Source organism: Oryctolagus cuniculus, chromosome 20, assembly GCF_051225735.1.
Source record: "Oryctolagus cuniculus isolate XC-2025 breed Fujian yellow rabbit chromosome 20, ASM5122573v1, whole genome shotgun sequence".
Lineage (NCBI taxonomy): Eukaryota > Metazoa > Chordata > Mammalia > Lagomorpha > Leporidae > Oryctolagus > Oryctolagus cuniculus.
In genome coordinates this window covers 28,010,587-28,029,761 of record NC_142886.1, presented here as the reverse complement: position 1 = coordinate 28,029,761, position 19,175 = coordinate 28,010,587, and the positions used below count along the sequence as shown (strand labels likewise).

General features: G+C 49.9%; 1 protein-coding gene and 1 long non-coding RNA gene across 12 annotated transcripts in view; one reads left to right on the top strand and one right to left on the bottom strand.

Moving 5' to 3' along the window:
• The window catches only part of ADCK1 (aarF domain containing kinase 1), a 137,474-nt gene extending 124,247 nt beyond the window's left edge, over nt 1-13,227 (bottom strand). For 6 of the 11 annotated variants that reach the window (XR_016226639.1, XM_089322442.1, XM_089322443.1 and 3 more), the window contains exons 1-3: nt 9,929-13,227; nt 4,447-4,592; nt 4,233-4,316 (exon numbers count right to left, since the gene is read on the bottom strand). Coding sequence is in view for 8 of the 11 variants with exons in the window: in XM_089322442.1 (XP_089178568.1) it covers nt 4,233-4,316; nt 4,447-4,592; nt 9,929-10,273 (575 nt within the window). In the remaining 3 variants the exon portion in view is untranslated. Of the gene's footprint in view, nt 1-4,232; nt 4,317-4,446; nt 4,593-4,679; nt 4,860-9,928 lie in introns of those variants that run through there. The other 5 variants (XM_051825982.3, XM_051825984.3, XM_089322448.1 and 2 more) reach the window with 4 other exon arrangements.
• LOC149120121 (uncharacterized) lies at nt 10,373-15,529 on the top strand. Its single transcript, XR_016226641.1, has 2 exons — nt 10,373-10,500; nt 15,306-15,529. It is a non-coding gene; the product is annotated as an uncharacterized LOC149120121 (long non-coding RNA).
• The last annotated feature ends 3,646 nt before the right edge of the window (nt 15,530-19,175 follow it).

The window sequence follows — 19,175 nt, the reverse complement described above, 5'->3', positions numbered from 1 at the left end:
CCCTAATCCAAAAGAATGGACAGTCTAAGAAGAGAGAGAGATGTGTAACTAACCATCGTCTGTATTAAGAATAAACAGTGATCAAATTCAAATAGGTAGATATTTCTGGAAGGATGCACAAGAAATAATAATTGATAGCAGGCAGAAAAATTGGAGAATGAAAAAATACGGATATTAGGGTCATTCTGTGTGTTTCAAATATTTTTTTTTTGACAGGCAGAGTTAGACAGTGAAAGAGAGAGAGACAGAGAGAAAGGTCTACCTTTGCCGTTGGTTCACCCTCCAAGTGGCCGCTACGGCCGGCGCGTTGCACCGATCTAGCCAGGAGCCAGGTGCTTCCTCCTGGTCTCCCATGCGGGTACAGGGCCTAAGGACCTGGGCCATCCTCCACTGCTTTCCCAGGCCACAGCAGAGAGCTGGCCTGGAAGAGAGGCAACCAGGACAGAATCCGGCGTCCCAACCGGGATTAGAACCCGGGGTGCCGGCACCACAGGCGAAGGATTAGCCTACTGAGCGCAGCGCCTGCCTCAAATATTTTTATGAGGCTACTTCCAAAAAAATCCATGGAAAATGGAATTAAATTATAATTTTATTCTGGTGCAAAAACATTTTAAAAGTTTTTTTTTTAATTGATTTGAAAGAGTTACAGAGAGAGGAGGAGAAACAGAGAGATCTTCCACCCACTGGTTCACTCCCCAAATGGCCACAATGCCAGGAGCTGAGCCAGGCAGAAGCCGAGAACAAGAAGCTTCCTTTGTGTCTCCTACATGGGTGCAGGGACCCAAGCACTTGGACCATCTTCCACTGCTTTACCAGGCCATAGCAGAGAGTTGGATTGGAAGCAGAACAGCTAGGACTTAAACTTGTGTCCATATGGGATGCCAGCATCAAAGGCAGAAGCTAAACCTGCTACACCACAATGCTGGCCCCCCAAAAATTCTTTTGAAATCCATGCATATTTGGAATCTTCAAAAAGTCTATGGAAAATTCGTAATATGAAAAAATAATGCATGGATTTCAAAATACTTTGCACCAAAATAAATTTACTCTTTTTAGAGATTTATTTGTTTTCATTTGAAAGGCAGAGTGACAGAGAGAAGTAGGGAGGGAGGAGAGGAAGGACAGAGAAGCAGGTGGGAATAGAATCTTCCACCCACTGGTTCGCTCCTCAAATAGCCAGCAACAGCTAGGGCTGGTCCATTCCAAAGCTGAGAGCCTGGAATTCCATGTGGGTATCTCCTATAGGTGGCTGGGACACAAGCACTTGGACCATCTTCGACTGCTCTCCCAGGCACATTAACAGGGAGCCGCATCAGAAGCAGAGCAGCCAAGATGGGAACCAGCGCTCATATGGGATGCCAGCATTGCAAGAAGCAGCTTAGTCCAGTAAGCCACAATGCCTGCCCCAAATTATCTCTTTTTTTCCCCAAAGATTTATTTATTTATTTGAAAGACAGAGTTAAAGAGAGGCAGAAGTAGAGAGAAAGAGATAGAGAGGTCTTCTACCCACTGGTTCACCCCCCAAATGGCCACAATGGCCAGAGCTGTGCTGACTCGAAGCTTGGAGCCAGGAGTTTCTTCTGGGTCTCCCATGTGGGTACTGGAGCCCAAGGACTTGGGCCATCTTTCACTGCTTTCTCAGGCCATAGCAGAGAGCTGGATCGCATGTGGAGCAGCCGAGACTCAAACTAGCGCCTATATGGGATGCCAGCACCGCAGACAGCGGCTTTAGCCACTATGTCACAGTGCCAGTCCCCCAAATTGATTTTTTTTTTTTTTAACAGGCAGAGTGGACAGTGAGAGAGAGACAGAGAGAAAGGTCTTCCTTTGCCGTTGGTTCACCCTCCAATGGCTGCTGCGGCCGGTGCGCTGCGGCCGGCACACCGCGCTGATCCGAAGGCAGGAGCCAGGTGCTTCTCTGGGTCTCCCATGGGATGTAGGGCCCAAGCACTTGGGCCATCCTCCACTGCACTCCCGGGCCACAGCAGAGAGCTGGACTGGAAGAGGAGCAACCGGGACAGAATCCAGCGCCCCGACCGGGACTAGAACCCAGTGTGCCAGTGCCACAGGCGGAGGATTAGCCTATTGAGCCGTGGCACCGGCCCCCAAATTTATCTTTTAACTTCACCTATTTATGAACTATTTAAAGTGCGTACATGAATTTTTAAACATATAAATGTATTTCCCATTTAACAACACTTTCAGGAGGCCATCGACCAAACCCTGCATGAGGAAAATGCTACAGGAAGATTGGCACTATGACACAGCAAGTAAAGCCGCCACCCCCAACACCGGCATTCCATACGGGTTTTGGTTTAGGTCCCAGCTACTCCATTCCAATCCAGCTCCCTGCTAATGACCAGAGAAAAGCAGCAAAGGATGGCCCAAGTGTCTGAACCGCTGCTACCAAGGTGGGAGACCTGGATGAAGCTCCTGGCTTCAGCCTGGCTCAGTGCTGGTCACTGAGGCCACCTGGAAAATAAACCAACAGATGCAAGATGTCTCTCTCTCTCTTTCTCCCTCTCTCTCTCTTTATTTCTCTTTCTCTCTCTCTCTCTCACTGTGTCTCTCCCATTCTGACTTTCTAATTAAATAAATAAATATTTTTAAAAAGAAAAAAAATCCGCAGGATAAATTATCTACTTTTTTTTAACAAGAAACTGGCACCAAAAAGAGAGGATGAGTAAATATCAAAGATTTTAAAGTATATAGGAAACATCAATCAAATGTTTTTATTTGGATGAAGATGTGGACAAACTAACTATAAAGAGACAGTTTGGGGGCAATAAAGGAAATTTGAACATGGACTAGGTAAGAAATTTTCTAGGTGTGATCATGATATTATGGCTATGTTTTTTAAAGATCCTATCTATTACAGATACATCCTGATGTGTTTACAGATAAGGCAATATGATGTCTAAGATTTGCATTTAATTATTTTGGCAAAAAATAATAATAAATAAATGAAGGCATGGATAGGGAGAGGGCAGGGACCAATACAATGAGGAAAATGTTGATAAATTCTCACACTGGAGGACAGCTCCACAGGGGTTCATTTTACTGTTCTCTCTACTCTGGTGGATGGTTGCAGTGTCCGCAATGAAGAGTTTAACTAAAAATGTAAAAGTTAATTATTCCTTCCACAAAGGATGCCTGAAAAGGAGAACATCATGGGGAGCCGGCGCCGTGGCTCAACAGGCTAATCCTCCACCTGCGGCACCAGCACACCAGGTTCTAGTCCCGGTCGGGGTGCCGGATTCTGTCCCGGTTGCCTCTCTTCCAGGCCAGTCTCTGCTGTGGCCAGGGAGTGCAGTGGAGGATGGCCCAAGTACTTGGGCCCTGCACCCGCATGGGAGACCAGGAGAAGCACCTGGCTCCTGCCTGTGGATCAGCGTGGTGCGCCGGCCACAGCGCAACCGGCTGCAGTGGCCATTGGAGGGTGAACCAATGGCAAAGGAAGACCTTTCTCTCTGTCTCTCTCTCTCTCTGTCCACTCTGCCTGTCAAAAAAAAAAAAAAAAAATCATGGGGGTAGATGAGGAGAGCAGGTAACTGTGTCCAAAGGGAAGACTAACAATTGCCTAGGCAGCAAAGGGAATTCCAAGCTGGGAGAACTGCTGAACAGATCCATCTGGTACAGAGCTCTCCAGAAAAGCCCAAAGTGTCTACACCTGACCTCAAACTCAACTGACACCCCACAAACGTCTCCTGCTTGGTCCCCCAACTCTCAGGGTACACAGAGTCACAGCAACGTCAGGCCCCCTGTTGCCAGGAAAGAGAGTGGCAGTGGAATCCACGCAGAGGCCTACAAGAAGCCCCAAGGTGGCCTCCAGATAGGACAGCAGTGAACCTCTCTCAGCTGGCTTTTGCTGACAAAGCATCTGGAAGCCAGCTAGGTTGTGTCGGGGACATAGCCTTCATCCGGCCTGAGTCATCCCAGATATTGGCACTGCCCTAAAACACACAGCAGACTCCCCAGCAGCACCGTGTAGATTAGCATCCTCAGTACCAGGGGATCCAACTTGACGCCAGGCTCACAGCCCTGCTCACTGGCACTGAAACACCTCAACGTGGTGGGACAGCCGCTCCTCCCCTCCTTCCCTCCAAACCCCCAGTTGGCCAATGGCCTCAGTCTCAATCCCCACCCTGCCCCCTGCCCACCTCCAGGGGCACACAGAGATCCTATTGGCTGTGCAGCCACTTCAGGTGCACATGAGCCCCCCATTCCCTTACCTTGGATCGGAGCTGCACGTACTCCTCTGAGCCATACGGGACGCTCCTAAGGGAGGTGAGGTAGTCATAACTGATGACAGCTGTCTGTGGACCAAGAGAGGACAGAGCTTAACACCTAGACGTCAACCAGGACTCCTCTGCCAAAGCGCTGCCCACACAGGCTGCCCAAGTACCACTGAAGATTCTCAGCCCCTCCCACGATGAGAAAACCTACCGTAGCAACTGCTCTGCCCACCCTGACGGCGCCAAAGTCATTAGGGTCCAAGTGCTTGTTACTGTAGAGGTAGATGCCAGAGGCGGCAAGCGCCATGCTGGTCCATGAAGCAAGCTTGAGGGCCTTTCTGGCCATGTCCTGAGACCCTGCAACAGAAAGGAAGACAGATGGAACACCGCTTAGGGCTTCAGAGCCAGTCTGCAATTCAGATGTCAGCTCCGTCACTCACAGACCTTGGGATGACCTTGGGATGACCTTGGGACCACTTTCCTGATCTCATTTAGCCTCAGTTTCCTCATTTGTAAAAGCAGATGATGACTGCTGGGATGAGATGAGATAATGCACTCGAAACGGTCAGCACGGCACCCGCCACAGTCAATGCTCAAAATCCTTCTTCACGGGGCCAAGCACTGCTGCAGGCATGGGAACAAGACCAGGCTCTTATCCACACGGGACTCCGACTCTAGGCCGAGTGACAGGCAACAAGCCAACAGGCATCAATGTGCTAGAATATCAGAGCTGCCTTATCCAAGTCACAGCACCAATGTAAGGCAGCCACAAAACACACCCAACACCGGAGTAAGGGAAAGGGTTTACTGGGGGAAACCCGACAGACCAGAGGGAGGGGGCGAAGGAGAAAAAGAACACATGTCTGGGAAGCGAGTCCTAATATCCCTTTGTCATGGGGCAGGTAAGAAGTAGGAGCAACGAATCTCATTAGGATGGGGGTGGAGCTGACACCGGTGGTTGGACCTTGAGGTTAGGGCCAAAGCCTTCCATGCAACGCAGCAATGGGGGCCAGGGCCTAAGATGGCGTCTGGGGCATAGATGATGCCACAAGTAAGACGGCGCCATTTTACTAACAAGCCTGGCCTAACCCTAGGCCATACAGCCACTTGGGGAATGGATAAACTGTAACCCAGAAGGCCTGTGCAGAGCCAAGAACACAGGTCCCCAGATGAAAATCACATATCCAGGGCTGCTGGTTCAATGGCCCTCTTCCCTGTCACCCCGACACAGCCTCCCCTCAGTGCCACCCTCCAACACACCGACCCCCCAGGTCTGACCCTGTAAGAATGAGGCCCCCTCTGGGGAGGGCAGAGTCAGCAAAGCAGCCACTCCCAAGACCCAGTTTTCATGCAAATGTCCTCAGTAATAAAAGAGGCAGAAATTGAAATACATAAAATCCATACTATAGGAGCCCAACTCTGTCTGCAAAGAACGGCCCTGGAACTTTCCATAAAGTGTCAGTGAGTCTTTAACATGCAAATGAGCTGCTGCCCTGGGGGTATTTTCAAAGATCCTGTCAGGCGTGAAATATGGCTGTCGAGGAAAAACACCTTTCATTATTCAGCCCCTCGCTAATGAATCACCTGCCCTGGACTGTTTACTTGCCTTTCTGACTTTGCGCCCGCCCGGCAGAACAGCACACACCTTGCGGAGGCTCCGAGGTCACCAGGAGCCTAAAGGCTAATCACCAGATCATAGCAAGCCTTTCCAGAGCCCTCCCGTTCACCTCATTAGACAGCCCACAAAAACCAGTCAGGTGAGACAAATATCACCATCCCTCCCCAGGTAGGCGATTTGCCCTCAGTGGCTCAGCTACCAGAACAGCCAAGTAAGAGCTTGTTGGGCCCCTCTGCTGATTCACAGCCTGCGACCTCTGTGGTAGGTACACCAGGAGCCCTTTTCCTAAGGTTCTAACTACCCTTCAGGAATGCACGAGACAGCCGTGTGGGCAAGGACTCGGACTTCTGACCCCCTGCCGTGCCCAAACAGTGCCAGCACGTGGAAGGCGCTGTGTGGAGTCCGGTGATGCAGGGCATGTCACAGGACCCACCAATGCTCCTCACTCTCAGCTACAAAGCTCACACAGCTGTCTGTCAAATCAGGAAGAAGGGCTCCCCCTCTCTGGACCATAGGAGGCACCCCCAGGGACTCAGAAAAGCAGGCATCAGGAAAGCCTGGGAGATTCTCTAAGTCGGAAGTTGACAGTTGATCCAACGTCCATCCTCGGGCAGAATCAAATGAAAAATCCAATGCTGTTGGTGGGGTCAAACTGTGGCTGGGCCTTGTCAGTGACCGCCCACCTGCAGCCCCGCCCCAGGACGACAGACCTGAAATCATCCCTTATTCAGCGCTCAGTGAGAACAGCTACCCAGGAAAGGCACTTAGGGACTCAGCTCTGTTAGTCTTGCCACAAGTCCCCTCTGATTTCCTACACGGACAGTTAGACAAACAAGCATTATTTTTTTCTAGGCTGTCCCCAAGCCTGGAAGAGACCCAAGGTAACCTTGGAGAGAGTGATCAGGTCTTCAGAGAAACCTCGTCACTGATGCAGAGAAAAAGCAAACGAGGTGGATGATGCCGTCCACAAAATGCTGAGTCTATGCACCTGACCTCAGCAGGTTTGCAGTCCGCCCTGTCCTCCAGAGTGACGCAGTCCAGGGCAGGAAACAAAGCTGAACCATGTGGTTGAGTCCATGTCGAGGAAATAAAGGAATCCCTGACCAATGCTAAGGTTCCAGAGTGGACAAGGAAAAGAAATCTCACCCAGGCAAGGAACAGAAGTTCCACATTCAGTTCATCCCAGGGAGGGAGAGACTTGGAAAGCCAAGCGCAAGGAGCAAGTACCAAACTAGAGAAGAAAAGAAGTGAATGTCCGGGGGGAGACATGCAGCGCCACGTGCTTAAATACTGCAAGTAACCTGCACAACTAGATCCTGAGGTGTGCACAATTACGAGCCTTATTCTGCAGGTAAAGAAGTGCAGTTCTCAGAAAAGGCCTGAGCCAAGGAGCTTGTGAGCAATGGAGCCAGACATTTAAGGAAGAACTAACTCCAAATCTTCCCAAGTTATTCAAAACAATTGAAGGGGAGGGCATCCTCCCAAATTCTTTCTATGAAGCCAGCATCACCTTAACCCTTAAACCTGAAAAAGATGCAACAGAGTAAGAGAACTGCAGATCAATTTCCCTGATGAACACAGATGCAAAAATCCTCAACAAAATTCTGGCAAATCGAATCCAACAATACATCAGAAAGATCATTCACCCAGACCAAGTGGGATCTATCCCTGGTATGCAAGGATGGTTCAACATTCACAAATCAATCAATGTGATACAAGACATTAACAAACTGAAGAACAAAACCCATATGATTATCTCAATAGATGCAGAGAAAGCATTTGATAAAATATAACACCCTTTCATGGTGAAAACTCTAAGCAAATTTGGTATAGAAGGAACATTCCTCAACATAATCGAGGCAATTTATAACAAACCCGGCCAACATCATATTAAATGGGGAAAAGTTGGAAGCATTCTCACTGAGATCCAGAACCACACAATGATGCCCACTCTCACCATTGCTATTCAACGTAGTCCTGGAAGTTTTAGCCAGAGCTGTTAGGCAAGCAAAAGAAATCAAAGGGATACAAATTGGGAAAGAGGAAGTCAAACTATTCCTATTTGCAGATGACATGATTCTACCTATGGGGATCCAAAAGAATCCACCAAGAGACTATTGGAACTCATACAAGAGTTTGGTAAAGAAGCATGATATAAAATCAATGCACAAGAGGCTGGTGCTGTGGCACAGCGGGTTAATGCCCTGGCCTGAAGCATCAGCATCCCATATGGGCGCTGGTTCAAGACCCAGCTGTTCCACTTCCAATCCAGCTCTCTGATATGGCCTGGGAAAGCAGTAGAAGATGGCCCAAGTCCTTGCGCCCCTGCACCCACATGGGAGACCCAGAAAAAGCTCCTGGCTCCTGGCTTCAGATTGCCACACCTCCAGCCATTGCAGCCAATTGGCAAGTGAACCAGTGGATGGAAGACCTCTCTCTCTCTCTCTGCCTCTCCTCTTTCTGTGTAACTCTGACTTTCAAGTAAATGAACAAATTTTTTTAAAAAAATTCAATACACAAAAATCAACAGCCTTTGTATATACAGACAATACCATGGCTGAAAAAAATAACTTCCAAGGTCGATCCCCTTCACAATAGCTACAAAAAAAAAATCAAATAACTTGGAATAAACTTAACCAAGGATGTCAAAGATCTCTATGATGAGAAATACAAAACTTTAAAGAAAGAAATATAAGAAGATACAAAAAATGGAAAAATCTTCCATGTTCATGGACTGGAAGAATCAATATCATCAAAATGTCCATTCATCTGAAGGCAATTTACAGATTCAATGCAATACCAGTCAAAATATCACAGACATTCTTCTCAGATCTAGAAAAAATGATGCTGAAATTCATATGGAGGCACAGGAGACCTCGGATAGATAAAGCAACCTTATAAAACAAAAACAAATCTGTAGGCATCACAATACTAGATTTCAAGACCTACAACAAGGCAGTTATAACCAAAACAGCCTGGTACTGATACAAAAACAGATGGATAAACCAATGGAACAGAATAGAAACACCAGAAGTCAATCCAAGCATCTACAACCAACTTAGATTTGACAATGGAGATAAAACCAATCCCTGGAGCAAGGACAGTCTCTTTAACAAATGCAAAGAAAGAAAAAAAGAAAATGAATCTTAATGGAGAATGAGACTGGGAATGGGAGAGGGAGGATGGGGTGAGGGCGGGAGGGCAGGTATGGTGGGAAGAATTACTATACTCCTACTAAAGTTGTACTTATGAAGTTTGTACTCCTTAAATAAAAGGTTTCTTTGGGAAAATAATAAGAGTGCATAAGACAATACCCACATGTTTATGTCAACAACCCAAGTAAGAGTGGCCCTCAACCAGGCGTGACGAGTTCACAGGGTGCTGTGTGTGTGTGTACTTTTCCTGTAACACTGCAGTCCTCACAGCAGGGTCTCCAGGGCAGGGGCCTCTGCAGCTGCGGGCGCTATGTCACAAGTGCGAATTCTTCATGCAAAAACCCAGGGGATGGGCTGTAACAGGCCCTCCAGGGGATTTCTGCCCCCGCTGCAGCAGACAACGTGCGAAGGCACGGATCAAAGCTAATTCACTTCAACTCCGCACTCATTTCCTGAGCCCCCACTAAGGACCAGGCACCACGCAGCTGTCCTGTCCCGATAGCACTGCGCCATCCGGAAGCACGGCGGGGAGAGAAACGGCCCGGCGCGCACCGCAAGCCCAGGAGGCCCGCGGGAAGGCTGCTCGGCGTCCTGCTCCAGCCCACACCGCGGCCCCGAGCCCAGGCGATCCCGGGCTGACCGCGCCTGCGTGGGCCCCGGCGGCCCTCCTCCCGCCCACGAGCCGAGCCACCGAGCGGGCAGTGCGCACCGACGCCCGCTGGCGCGCCGAGGGGCGGAGCCCGCAAGTCACGTGACGGCGTGGCTGCGCGCGGAGGTCTGGTGACAAGGTCAGGGGCCGGGGCTCCCTCCCGATTCCCCAGGCTGCCGCTGCGGAGCCCCGGCGCGCCCACACGGGCTCCCCCGCGCTGGGGCCGAGCTGGAGCCGACGCCCGCGCCCCGGGCTGGCCGCCCCTACTCACCCCGAGGGAAGCAGAGCCCGGGCGCCTGGCCTCGCGCCGCAGCCCGGCGGCAGCGGGTTCGCAGGCAGCGGCGCTCGCCGGCCCCGGGACCGCGCGCGGTGGAGCCGGCGCCGCGCCGCCTGCCGGGACTTGTAGTTCCCGTTGTTTTCCAGAGCTGCGGCCGTGGACGGGCGGAGCGCCGACGGGCGCCTTGTCCCTCCTTTCTTTGCCTGGGCCGCGGACTAGGAATTTTAAGGAAAACCTTATTACAAGAGAGGCGTTTTCGTGAAAGATGAAGTTGTGGATTTGCAGCTGTTTGTTTGGTTTTGGATTTTTATGTGTTTTATTGGGAGAGACAGCTGGCATCCGGTCATCGGCTCGTTCACTCCCCAAATGCCTGCAACAGCCAGGGAGCCTGGGTCTCCCACGTGGGTGGCGGGGAGCTGCCGCCTCCCGGGCCGGCGCTAGCGGGAAGCTAGACCGGGACTGGAACTGAGTTAGTCAGGAGGGGTGCGGGCGGCCAAACCAGCGGCCGAACCACGTAACCTGAGGCCAGCCCGGATCTGGAGATTTTCCGTGAAGTGTCGGAACAGGTAGGCGAAGAAGAAATTTCACTCACCGTTGCCGAATGGTAAGAGTATGGTGGCTCATCTTCGGGCGTCTGGCCCTCAGTCACTGGCCGGTATTTGTGGAGTGTTGACCTACCAGGTGCACCTTGCAGACATCAGACAGGCACGCATTCTACAACTGTTGAGTGAGGTGCCCCCCTCCTGGGGGAACAAAGAGGAGGTGGGGGATCCATCTATTGATTCAAGGTCATGCCAATCAAATTTCCCTGTTTGTTCCCCTTGAATCTTCATAAACTAATCTGAAATTTATGACAGACCAGGGTTGTGGCACAGCAGTTAAGCCCCTGCGTACAAAGCCGATATCCCACATCCAAATGCCAGTTGGAGTCCTGGATACTCTGCTTCCAATCCAGCTCCCTGCTGATGCGCCTGGGAAAGCTGCAGAGGTTGGCTCAAGTGCTTGGGCCCCTGCTACCCACATGGGAGACCTGGATGGAGTTCTGGGCTTCGGGGTTCGTCATGGCCCAGCTTGGCTGCTGTGGCCATTTGGGGGAGTGAACTAGTAGATGGAAGATCAGTCTATCTCTGCCTCTCTCTATATATATTGTTCTGCCTTTCCAAATAAAGAAATCTTTTTAAAAGTAGAATTGATATGACAAAGGGAAAACTATAGCCAAAACTCAAAGAATACTGTGCTTCAAAGACTTGCCCTTCCACAGTCAACATGTGCCAGCAAGCTAGAACAGTTAAGGCCAGGCGATACTGGGGGTGGGCAAAGGGGAGAAATGGAACCAACTCAAAGGCCCAGAAGCAGATGCAGGCAGCTGTGGGTTTCTGTGTCTAACAAGGCTGCTGGCCAGCGCCGCGGCTCACTAGGCTAATCCTCCGCCTTGCGGCGCCGGCACACCAGGTTCTAGTCCTGGTCGGGGCACCGGATTCTGTCCAGGCCAGCTCTCTGCTGTGGCCCGGGAGTGCAGTGGAGGATGGCCCAAGTGCTTGGGCCCTGCACCCCATGAGAGACCAAGATAAGCACCTGGCTCCTGCCATCGGATCAGCATGGTGCGCCGGCCACTGCGGCCATTGGAGGGTGAACCAATGGCAAAAAAGGAAGACCTTTCTCTCTGTCTCTCTCTCTCACTGTCCACTCTGCCTGTCAAAATAACAAAAACAAAAAACAAGGCTGCCATTATTTTTAAAGATTTATTTATTTATTTGAAAAGGTTATAGAAAGAATGAGAGGGAGATAGAAGTCTTCTATCCACTGGTTCACTCCCGAGATGGCCCCATGGGCCAGGGCTAGGACAGGCCAAAGTCAAGAGCTAGGAGCTTCTTCCAGGTCTCCCACAAGGGTGGCAGGAGCCCAAGCACTTGGGCCATCTTCCCTTGATTTTCTCAGGCCATTAGCAGGAATGGGATAGGAAGTGGAGCAGCCAGGACTCAAACCCATAGGGGAAGCTGGCATAGCAGGCAGCAGCTTCACCTGCTATGCCATAATGCCAGCCCCAGGGCTGCCATTATAGCTCACCATCTCAAGTATGCAATTTCCAGGCATAAGGAAAAATAGAAACTTGCCACCAGTACGAAAAGTGTGAATAGTATAGGAATACCAGGGAGGGAGCATTGATTTTCCCAGATTTTGAAATGCTCTGTAAACCAAGAATTGACTCATAAGCTGGGAATTAAGCGTTGAATAGGAGTTCCCCAGGAGAAGGGTGTTAGGGAGCAGGCAAAGTTATGTAAAAAAGCATAAAGATGCAGAATACAATAGAAGAAAAAGATATTTAAATTCAATTTTTGAAGTCTAAAACCACAGAGAGAAGAGAGACAATGCATCTCAAAAGTTAATACCGTTAATATAACTGAACATTACGTTTAACTATGAAATTATTAGTAGGAGGCCAGCAGTTAACTCTGGGGGAAAGGTGAGAGTATTTTCATATTCTTTGCCCTTTTGTGCTATCTGAATTTTATACAATGAAGTGTAAACTTTCATATTAAAAAGTGTTTTCAATTTAGAGTTCCAGTTGAATATGGCAGATTGAATAAACCCATGTAAATCCAGTCCTTGGGGCACATGTTCAGCACAGCAGATGGGAAGCCACTTGGAACATCTGCAGTCCATACTGGAGTACCTGGGTTTCAGTCCTGATTCCACTTCTTATTCCAGCTTCCTGTTAACACGCACCCTGGGAGGCAGCAGGTGACGGCTCAACTGCTTGGGTCCTTGGCACCCATATGGGAGGCCTGGATTGAATTCTTGCCTCCTGGCTTCAGCCTGGACCAGCCCCAACTCTTGTAGGAATTTAGGGAGTAGGTCAGTGGGTAGAAGATCTCTGCCTGTCTCTGCCTCTCAAAAACAGATTTTTTATAAAAATAAAATAAAGGGACCGATGTTGTGACGCAGTGGATTAAGCTACTATCTGTAATGCCCATGTGGGCACTGGTTCATGTCCCAGCTGCTCCACTTCCAGTTCAGCTCCCTGCTAACGTCTTCATCTTCTCTGAAAACAGAAGAAGATGGTCCAAGTCCTTGGGCCCCTGCACTCATGTGGGAGACCTGGAAGAAGCTCCTGGCTCCTGGCTTTGGTCTGGCCCAGCCCTGGCCATTGCAGCCATTTGAGGAATGAACCAGCAGATAGAAAATCAATTCTCTTCTCTCTCTCTCTCTGCCCCACCTCCCCCCATCCCTCCCTCCTTCTGTGTGTGTGTGTGTGTGTGTGTGTGTGTAATTCTGCCTTTCAAATGAATGAAATCTGCAAAAAAATGAATAAAATAAATCCACTCCTTCCTGAAATCCCACGAAAATTACCAGAAGGAATTGAAAAGGCATAGCCCCTGGGGAGAGTAAGTGAGGAGACAAGCAAACAGGGAAGCCAAAAAATAAGCATGGGCGGTTCCAAAGCAGACAGGCCAACGAGGCTCTGTTAAAACAAGCCAATCCCTGAGCCGCAGCCCCAAAGCGTCTGGTTTGAGAGTCTAGGTCAGGTTCAGAGCTCAATAATTCTTCAGAGCTTGACTTGAACAGGCACTGGGTGGAAGGTCTGCCAGGGAGGCAGCTTGGCAAAGTGAAAGCAGGTGCGCCGCGAGCAGTGGTCCTCAGCCGCAGCAGAGTCCCTTGGAGAGCTGGAAGGTCCTCCCACCCACAGCTCAGACCACTTAGATCCAGTTTCTGAGGGCGGGACCCAGACACAGGTCTTAGTGGAGTGCCCCTGGAGATTTCAATGCCGCCAGTGTTAAAAACCGCCAATTTAAAGACGCTTGTTTGAACTGTGTGCCTTCCAGCAAGTTTTGTAACGGAACAGACTTTTCGTTTCCTTCTTGATAAATGGAGCCAACACTGTTACCCGGAGTACCTTGCTCAGGATCCTTGTGAGGATCAGGGAGGCGAAATGAGTGCTTCAGGAACACAATATTGCTGTGGGGAGGTGCGCGATCACACTGAGAAGAAAATCCAGACTCTCTATCCGGCAGCCTGGCTCCCCGTGGCCTGGCCCCACCCATTTCTGCAGCCTCCTTTCTCAGCCTTCTCTCCTCAGCTCATTCCACTCCATCCACACTGATTTTCAGTCTGTTCCTCAGTGCGCCAATATGAATACCTCAAGGCCATTACACCCGCTGTCCTCCCATAGCTTCAAAGGACTGCTCCGTGTTGGCGATCTATTTTCTATGCCAGCATCACCCATCAGGAGAGATCAGGAGAGACCATGTGCCGGCGCCGCGGCTCAACAGGCTAATCCTCCACCTTGTGGCGCCGACACATCGGGTTCTAGTCCCAGTCGGGGCGCCGGATTCTGTCCCGGTTGCCCCTCTTCCAGGCCAGCCCTCTGCTGTGGCCCGGTAGTGCAGTGGAGGATGGCCCAAGTCTTTGGGCCCTGCACCCGCATGGAAGACTGGGGAAGCACCTGGCTCCTGGCTTCGGATCAGCGCGATGTGCCGGTCGCAGCACACCGGCCGCAGTGGCCATTGGAGGGTGAACCAGTGGCAAAAAGGAAAACCTTTCTCTCTCTCTCTCTCTCTCACTATCCACTCTGCCTGTCAAAAAAAAAAAAAAAAAAGGAGCGACCATGTGATTAGCTCTAGCTATCCACCCACCCCCATGTTCCCCAGTACACACTCTATCTCCTTATAGTACTGTATTTATTACAGCACTTATCAATACCTAAAATTTCATCATTCATTCATTTAGATGGTTTCTGTCTGTCTCTCCTACTAGAATATAAACTCCATCAAAGTTGGGATTTGGACCCACTATGCCTTGGACACAGTAGAAAACGGGGGGTGAGGATAGATGACAAATAAAACCAGGCAAGGCCCGTGCCTTTATGGGGTGTCATTTGGCTGGCACAGGGGAGAAGCAGACAGCAAACAAGCATGGAAGTGACAGGACAGCCATGGGATACAACCAACCCTGGGAAGGAAAGAAGCAGAGACGTGATGTGGAAAGCATAATGGACCAGAGGCCAGAGCTGTCCTCTTGTGATAGAGTGGCAGGCAAGGTCTCTCTGAGAAGCTGTAGACTCATGGGTGAAGAAGTTAGCTGTGGGGAGGAATGTTCCAGAAAACAGGAAGTGCTGAGGCCCAGGGGAGGAAAGAGCTTGGCATGTTTAAGAAAGGACCCCAATGTGACTCAGCCCAGTAAGGTGTGGGAGCTGGGCCACACAGGGCCCTGAGGGACTTAGTAGTTTGGATTTTAGTCCAAGTGCACTAACTAGCTATTAAAGCGTTTTAAGGGGCGATGCTGTGGCGCAGTAGGTTAATGCCCTGGCCTGAAGCGCCAGTATCCCATATGGACACCATTTTGAGACCCGGCTGCTCCATTTCCCATCCAGCTCTCTGCTATGGCCTAGGAAAGCAGTGGAAGATGGCCCAAGTCCTTAGGCCCCAGCACCCATGTGGGAGACCCAGAAGAAGCTCCTGGCTCCTGGCTTCTAATCGGTGCAGCTCTGGCCATTGCGGCCAATTGCGGAGTGAACCATCGGATGGAAGACCTCTCTTTCTCTCTCCTCTCTCTGTGTAATTCTTTTGATTAAATGGATAAATAAAAATAAATAAATAGTTTTAAACTGGGAGAAGATATGACCAGAAAGCTAAATAGAAAATGCAATCAGGATCCGGCACTGTGGCACAGTAGGTTAATCCACTGCTTACGACGCCAGCATCCTGTGTCAGAGCACGGTTAGAGTCCCAGCAGCTCAGCTTCCAATCCAGCTCCCTGCTAAAGTGCCTGGGAAAACACTGGAAGATGCCCATGTACCTGGGCTCCTGTCACCCATGTGGGAGTCCAAATGGAGTTCTAGGCTCCCAGATTGGCCTGGCCCAGCCATTCATGGAGTGAGCCAGTGGATGGAAGATCTCTTCTTTTCTCTTAGTCTCCATCTCTGTCACTCAGCTTTTCAAATAAATAAATATTTTTAAAAATAAATAAAAGAAAATGTCACCAAAGCTATAAAGAGAAAAAACATTTCAGAATGAGCCAGAGCCCCAGTTGTGTTTGTGGGCCAGCAAGGCCCGGGGTTGGGGAAGGAGCATGTGAAATGCTGTCCAGGAGAGGTCGGCATCCAGGATGCTGCATTTCTCATCCGGGAGGTGACCCATTTGCGAGACAGCATCAAACAGCGGACAATGAGCGAACACAAGAGAAACCAGGTCTCTGTTTAAGGCAACAGGAAATGATCACCATGCAGGAGGAAGACACCGGAGGACCTGTGTTTGGGCCAGGAGGAAAGCCGCAGTGTGGTTGCCAGCAGTGTGGCTGCCGAAAGAGTTAGATGGAGAGCAGCAGCAGAGCAAAGACAGCTGGGGCCAGGAGGCCGGTGTCCGCCCCCGCCCAGAACAGAGAAGGGACCAGCAAGACAAAGGCAGGCAGCCCAGACCCAGGCCCAGAAGGGTGGGGTCCAACTGCCCCAGGGCGTCCACAGGCCAATCCAAACACCTTGTGCATTTTCAAGCTGTGTTTCAGCAAGGCTGGGGAGAAGAGAGAGGCCTCTTGGCCTTAGGCAACTTCTAGGTGTCCATGACCACGTCATGGAAACCTGTTTAGTCAGCCTCCCAAGGTGGTCAGACCAGTCTGGACCTGACGGAAGGCTGAATTTTCAAAACTGCTTTGGAGGAAGAGCAGGCGTGTTGCAGCAGGGTAAGGTCGAATCTGAGCACTGGTTCAAGTCCCAGCTCTTCTAATCCAGCTTCCTGCCAATGCGCCCTGGGAGGCAGTGAATGGCAGCTCGAGTGCTTGGGCCCCTGACACCCTCAGGAGACCTGGCCGGAGTTCCAGGCTTCTGGCTTTGTTGTGGGCATCTGGGAAGTGAACCAGCAGATAGAAGATCTCTCTCTCTCTCTCTCTTTTGCTCACCCTACCTTTCAAGTAAATAAATAAACATGAACAAAAAAATATGTTTTTAAAAATACATTGGAAGGAAGTCAAACAAGGTGAATAATCTGGAATTAATTTTCAACCTGTGGGGTGGAATGACATGGAAAATGAGGAGTTCTTCTCTGCCCCTGACTGGCTGAAGACCTATGCAAAGGCACTGCACCCAAGCTGTTCAGCGTTCTTGTCTGTCATAAGGGAGAGGAAAAATTCCTCTTGAAAAAAGCTGACATATCCCAATAAGGGTAAAATCCATTTAAATTCTTGACCGGAAATCTAATTTCTTGAGATGACATACATTACAGAGTACATATACTTCCAACAGTCTCTAGAAAATGGAATTAAAGATAAGTTTATTTTGGTGCAAAGGCTTTTGAAAATCGTGTATACAAGGTGTCTTCAAAAGGTTCACAGAAAACATGTATTATGAAAAAGTATGCATGGCTTTCAAATGTTTTGCACCAAGATAAACTTATTTTTAAATTTCATTTTCCATGAACTTTTAGAAATACCTTCATATATATTTGCATATTTTGCATATATTATATGTACAGTATTAGCAAAAATTTGTTATTGCCCAATATTAGTCTTTTTTTTTTTTTTTTTTTTTTTTTTTGAGCACCAGAGACAGCTCCCATCCACTTGCTGACTCCTCAGAAACCTGCAGTGGCCTGGGGCTGGGCCGGATGGGAAACAATCCAGGTACCCAACATGGGCCATGCAAATCCAGCTGCATGGTCCAAAATTACTGCTGCCCAGAGTCCACACTAGAAAGCCACTGGGGTCAGAAGCTGGAGCCAGGTGGCCGGCGCTGTGGCACAGCAGGTTAAAGCCCTGGCGTGAAGCACCAGCGTCCCGTATAGGCAGCGGTTTTAGTCCCAGCTGCTCCACTTCTGATCCAGCTCTCTGCTATGGCCTGGGAAAGCAGCAGAAGATGACCCAAGTCCTTGGGCCCCTGCACCCATGTGGAAGACCCAGAGGAAGCTCCTGGCTCTTGACTTCGGATCAGCACAGCTCTGGCCGTTGCGGCCATCTTGGGAGTGAACCAGCGGATGGAAGACCTTTCTCTCTGTCTCTACCTCTCTCTGTAATAAATAATATAAATCTTAAAAAAAAAAAAAAAAAAAAAGGCAGCTTAAAAAAAAAAAGCTGGAGCCAGGAGCCAAATCGAAGTATCCTGTTGCATGATGTGGACTTCCCAACTGGAGTCTTCATGGCTAGGCCAAACGACTTCCTTGTTTGCTTTAATGGTATATTTTCTCATATAATCCTCATGAGATATGATAGAGTTTTTTTTATTATCCCCATTTACAGGCATGGAGAGCCAAATAACTTGTCCAAGAACATTCAGAAAGGACAGAGCTGGGAGTCAGCCCCGTGAGCCTGATTCCAGAGCCCACGCTTTGGATTGGGCAGCCCACCCCGAATGTAGATGTATTTTGAGAGGGAAGCATTGGAGACAAATAGCTGGGGCCAAAGCAAACGAGGTCAGCCAAGTTCCAGTCCTGCTTGTGCTAATAGGTCTCAGAGCAGTCATCTTCCCTCTCCAGGGCTTGGGACCCCTTTATGTATTTTACAGGCGGAGCTTGAAGGGCTCTTCCAACTGCACCGCTCCGAGATTATCTTTGAGCTTGTCAGTCACAACCTACTCTGATATGGAAGGCAGGATTCAGTTAGCGCCTGGGCTGAAGAGTCCCTGTATCTTCCCCAGGTGTTGTCTTAACCCTTGGCTTCCCTAGGCTGTGCCCCAGGAGACTCACCTGCGTCCTGGGGGCTCCCCTCCCCTTTGCTCCCTGTGGTTGGAATTGGCAGGTAAACACAAATACACACACCAGCTGCTCTGCCCTATGTTCTGGCCATGGCTGGGTTCTCCCACTGCCACAGCTCCAGTCTGGGCACTTTAGACCGAGGAGTGGAGATGGCCTCCTGCTCTTGCTCGTCCCCAGGTGCTTCTCCACCACCTGTTGGTTGGTTTCCTCAACTGCCCATACCCCCTGCCAAGTAATCCTTCATTCAATACTCTGTGTGTAAAACCTTAAGCATGCTGTTCCCCGGGGGCCCTGACTGCCGCAGACCCCTCAGTGATGCAGTGGCTTTCCTCTTTGTCCTTGCTACCATGACACTGGAACTCCCCCCACCTGTCAAGAACCAACACAGGGATCCCAGGCCCCCTTTCAGAGTCCTACTGGCATCCCCCACCAAGCCCATAGGCCCTTCCAGAGTGAAAGAAGAGGACTCCCCCATTCTCCCAGTGGGGTGGGAGCATCAGCACCAGTGCTTTGTTTGCCTGGAGTCTATAAAAACCCTGGGGCTCCTTGGAGAGAGAAAATAT